The sequence below is a fragment of the Echinops telfairi genome, unplaced genomic scaffold, assembly GCF_000313985.2.
Source record: "Echinops telfairi isolate 266 unplaced genomic scaffold, ASM31398v2 ScPeMD7_3533;HRSCAF=4204_0, whole genome shotgun sequence".
In the NCBI taxonomy this organism is placed as follows: Eukaryota; Metazoa; Chordata; class Mammalia; order Afrosoricida; family Tenrecidae; genus Echinops; species Echinops telfairi.
The window spans coordinates 83203903-83209012 of record NW_022107431.1 but is presented as its reverse complement, the minus strand read 5'-3'; the positions used below and the strand labels follow the sequence as shown (position 1 = coordinate 83209012).

The 5110-nt window shown below is 45.3% G+C and overlaps 1 protein-coding gene across 1 annotated transcript in view; it reads left to right on the top strand.

Moving 5' to 3' along the window:
- Positions 1-3929, top strand: part of LOC101650064 (prolyl endopeptidase) — a 112616-nt gene extending 108687 nt beyond the window's left edge. The window contains exon 15 of the mRNA XM_045294649.1: positions 3171-3929. Coding sequence (XP_045150584.1) covers positions 3171-3465 — 295 coding nt within the window. The 3' untranslated portion in view covers positions 3466-3929. The remainder of the gene's footprint in view (positions 1-3170) is intronic.
- The last annotated feature ends 1181 nt before the right edge of the window (positions 3930-5110 follow it).

Genomic DNA, 5110 nt, shown 5'->3' with positions numbered 1-5110 from the left:
AGAGTCTCAGGACCTTGCCGTGAGCAGAGCAGTTCGTCACCCCCATGCCATCGGGGGCTCCGAAGATTTTCGAGACCTTGAGCTGAGCTCTTGTTGGCTCTTCACCCTCTTTGCCTCCCACATGAAAGTGTAGTATTACTATTGTTTTGTTTCAGTCAGTGAGGTTTACTGTACAAGAAGCCTGCATCTTTGCCTGTCTCAGTAAAGTATAAAATTTTTATTTAAAAAAGCTTTAATCTCTCAAATCAAGAAGTTTTATTTTCCAATTGAATTTGCCCTTTATGGCCAGTTCTCCACATAGAAGCTAAGTTAACGTGATTGGGCTTTTAAGCTGGATACTTTTTAACTACTCATTTGTCTTCTCTCGGGCAAATGCTTATTATTACTTTAAAATATACCATAGCCTGAATGAATATTGGTAAAAACTGAATATTTGATGTTCTCATTGAAAATTAACTTAAAATATGTACTTAGCGGAGATTTACTAGAGCCCATCTAAAAACAGCAGTCATTGGATAGTTGTGGAGTTCATTCCAACTCAAGGGACCTTTATTGACGAGAACTTCCCTGTAGTTCCCTAAGGAGCATTGCTGGTGCCATGGGTTACACAGTGCGCTGCCCATCCCAAGGTCAGCAGTTCAAAACCACCAGCCACTCCACCAGAGAAAAAATGTGACTTTCTACTCTTATAAAGGTTTACAATCTTAGAGACCCAAGGGGCCATTCTACCCTGTTCTGTAGAGTTGCTGTGGATCACAGTTGCCTCGATGGCAGTGAGTTTGGTTTTTTTTTTTGGTTTTGTAAATAGGGTTCCCAATGCTGTCATCTTTACAGAAGCAGACTACCATACCTTTCCCCTGTGGAGCAGCTAGGAGGTTCCCAACCTTTGGGCTGGCAGCTGAGCACTGTGCTGCAAGGGCTCCTTTATTCGGTATCACAATAAGGCAACAAAATACTAGCGGTAACCTGAAACATCTCAAATTAATTTGAAAGCAAGAAGGGAAGAAGTAGCACTTCTAATTATTTTATTATATTTACCGAAGATATCTATTGTGTTAGTCGGGGTACATTAGAGAAATAAATCCACAGAAACTCATATGTATGATACACAGTTTTATATAAAGGGTAAGTGTACAACTCATATGTATGATACACAGCTTAGTATAAAGAGTAAGTGTACATTAAGAAAGCATCCCAACCCAGTGCTGTCCAACCCCATAAGTCCAACATTAGCCCATATGTCCCGACACCAATCCACAAAGTCCTCCTCCATCTCACAAAGTATACACAATGACACCGACTGCAGGAGGAAAGCCGAATCAGTGAGCATGTAAGCATCTCAGCGCTGGCAGAGGTCTCCACATGGCTGCTCCAGCACCCAGGGCTGCATCGGATAGGTCCACGTGGCTTCTCCTCAGGGATGTCTTGCAGGAAGTGAGGCTTGCCGGCTGAAGCAGGAAGCTGACTAAGGCAGCTGCACCCTGGTCCGACCATCAGAAAGCAAGAGACCCAAGAACTAGAACTCGAGGTTCACATTTATCTCTCCACCATTAATCCCACGTGTTTATCAACCAGGTTGGCACTATAAACTTTAACTATCTCACCTATAATAGTCCCGTTTTAAGATTTCTTTTCCAAATTTAGTACCCCTAGGCCTGTATTGTCCACTTACCCACTGCACTGGTCAAATTGTGGCTCCAAAGTGAGCAAGGAGCCCTGTCCTCCAGTTAGACCTCAAAAGGGCCCGCAGGGAGCTGCCAGAACCCAGCACCCACAGAGTGGGTCTACAAAGCACCATCCAGAACATTAAAGTGTTTGGAAATGGCTCGATTAAATAAAGCCTAACAGCTTTCTTTTCCTACAGATCTCTCAAAAGTTTTAATGTATTAATGTAGCACATGAATCTCTAAGGAGAAAAGTATTATTAGTAGTCAGTTATCTAAACTTATTTCACTATGGAACTGACCTTATTTTGAGGACTGAATTGATTAGAAAGCATTTTGAAACATTAAAAGACAGATCCAGTACAGGTACCACACACACACACACACACACACACACACACACACACACACTCTACATTCCCATCGTGTATGTTGAGAAACCAAACCTCAAGATCCTTTGGTTAAAATAAAAGCAGAATGTTTACTGAGACCCTTTAATGTAAAACTCTGCTAAAGTAGTTGACCATGTTCATGAAATACTGATTATTTCTGGGGGGAAACGTAATCCCCTTGAGTTAAGTGTAAAGGAAAACTATCCAGCTATTCCTTGCTTGCTCAATTACTGTCAACCATTGTTCTCTTCAAACCTACTTTTATTCTAAAAACTTTACGAACTTGCTCTGGGAACGTGCTGACCTTACACTTCAGAAGATGCCTCCTCAGTTAACTTGCTTTCTCCACTCTCAAGCAACGAGGCCAGTGCCGGTGCTTCCCAGGGTCCAGCCTAGGGACTGAGGCCCAGACAGGACACGGGGTCTCCCTCACATGGTAGAATTGAGCTTGGAAGAAAGATTGTATTGCTGCTCAAAGGCAAAACACTGATTTGCCTTATAGATTTCAAGTCTTCAACAACAAAAAGGTTTGCACTTAATATACATCAATGGATAGACAATCACTAGTCGGACAGGGCAAGATAAACAAAGCCCAAACTCAACTGCCATCTCGCTGATTCCGACTCTGAGTGACCCTCTAGGACAGGGTAGAACTGCCCATGCGAGTTTCTGAGACTGGAACCCTTTATAGGAGTCCAGTGCATAACCACTCCTGTGGCGTATGCTCCTATAAATAGTTCTAATCACTAGAAACTCTGATGGCGTAGTGGAGTGGCTGGTGATTTCAAACTTCCGACCTCGTGGTTAACCACTACGCCACCAGGGCCTCTAGTCCACCTGTAGCAGGTGAGAAATTTAGTCTAGAGATGATTGAAATACTCACCTCAAGGCAGTAAGTATGCATGTCGTGTGTCATGCCCTTCTGAGACTGTGTTCTCCCTGCCCAGTTGCCAGTAGCCTTGCCCACCCTGGCCTGAACGTCAGTCACAGCAGTAGTTGCTTACATGCATGTTCCCGCAGTGTTCGTTCTGGTGAAGTTAGGCTGCTAAGCTTTGCCCCAGTGGACATATCGACCTTTGACTTCCAGCCTCACGAAGGTCCCCTTGCCTTTCAGGTATTCTCCGTTGCATAACGTCAAGTTGCCGGAGGCAGACGATGTCCAGTACCCGTCCATGCTTCTCCTCACAGCCGACCACGATGACCGTGTGGTCCCGCTTCACTCCCTGAAGTTCATTGCCACTCTCCAGTACATAGTGGGCCGTAGCCGGAAGCAGATCAACCCCCTGCTCATCCACGTGGACACCAAGGCGGGCCATGGGGCTGGCAAACCCACAGCCAAAGTGATAGAAGAAGTCTCGGATATGTTTGCGTTCATAGCGCAGTGCCTGAGCATCGAGTGGATCCAGTAAAGGGCGTGCTCAGCTCTCCTGCCTGCCACGGACGACTCAAGGGCTCTGCCACGTTACAGCCCAGACACCCCCGCCCACGCTGGACACCCCACGAACACTCTTCTGCACGCATGGGCTGCGGTGGGGCAGAACTCGTGTGGGAATTTTATCTCTTCTTAGGCTTCTTTTTAGCAAGCCCTTGGAGTCCCTTTTCCACCCCTGTCCAGGCACAGGTTTTTAAAAAAGAAAACGGGGAGGGAATGGGTTTTTTTGAAGGCATGCTCGATTAAATAGCTGAGTGGCAGCCAACACATTGTGGGTCCTAGATGGCTGAAGTAAGAGTCATAGCTGGATACCTCCTATATAACACGTCAGTGGAACTTGCTTCTTTAATCATAACCTGTATATCTCTAAGTAAGTGTGAGGTCCGTTCTCATATGAAAAGACTACTTTGCAACAATAATAAATGCTATTTAAGAACGAAAGGCTGTACTTTGGGTTCCTTTGTGTTGAGGGGCAACTCAAGAAGTGCTCTCCTCCCAGACCCCGAGGCTCTGCTGCAGAAATGAAGCATCCTGTCACATGGCGATTCCAGTCACAGAATGTTGGCGCTGGGGAGGACTTGGGCTCCTCCACTCCAACCCTCTGTTTACACACCATGAATGTGGTCATCATTTCTTTTTGGAGAATTGATGCCAAACTAGTCCCAAGGAGTTGGAGATTGAAGAAGTCCCAAATTTCCAACTCTCCAACATGCTTATCTGCTCTGTTATTCTCCCACTCCTCCCTTGTATTGATTCCTTCACATTTCTGCATTCTGTGAATCACTGCCACGTCCCACGAGAACACGTGAAAGTTTGAGGAAATGTCTCATGTGGTGCTATAGGTGCTGTTCAGTTCAAAACCCAAATGTCAGTCAAAGCTAAACTGGGTCCACGGGACATGCTCAATTCCTGGCTCTTGCTGCCACACCCCCTGCTTCCCAGAGGGCTCGTTTTGTATGCAGTAGGATGGCATTGCAGGCAGACCTTGTTTACAATGACTCCCAGTTTAATCCTATCAGTCTCTTCCTCTTCCTCCTTACTAAGGTGACCAGATTTTAACATTGGCAAAGCGGGACACCATTGATAAAACTCATATCCTGGTGAAATAGCCACATGGTAGCCGAAAACCATATACCCTAGCTTGTCCTGCATTCTTTCCAAAAATCGGGACTTTTTAAAAATGCCGTGGGACACAGGAAAAATTGTTCAAAAGCAGGACTGTCCTGCCAAAAGTGGGACGTCTGGTCGCCGTATCCTTACCAGACCCATGCAGGGAACGATTATTTGGCAGGATTTACGTTGATGCAATGGTGCAATCAAGTTAACATATATAACAGATACAACAATCTATTCTCCATCCCTGGACTGTTTCTTGTTATGCACGTATGACCTGGGTTCCTGTAGACATTGCCCTCCTGCTAATCTTGGTCCGCCAGACTTTTTCTCAGGCCACTTCAGAAGCAGTGTTTCCTCTCTCAGCTATAGCATGTCATTCCTTACATCCATTACAAGTAACAACAACCAGGATAACCATTAAACAGAATGTGACCCGATTGACAGATGTGGCTACGGTCAGATCTTAACCTCATCCTATTCCTCGTTGTCAACAGATAATGCACTCC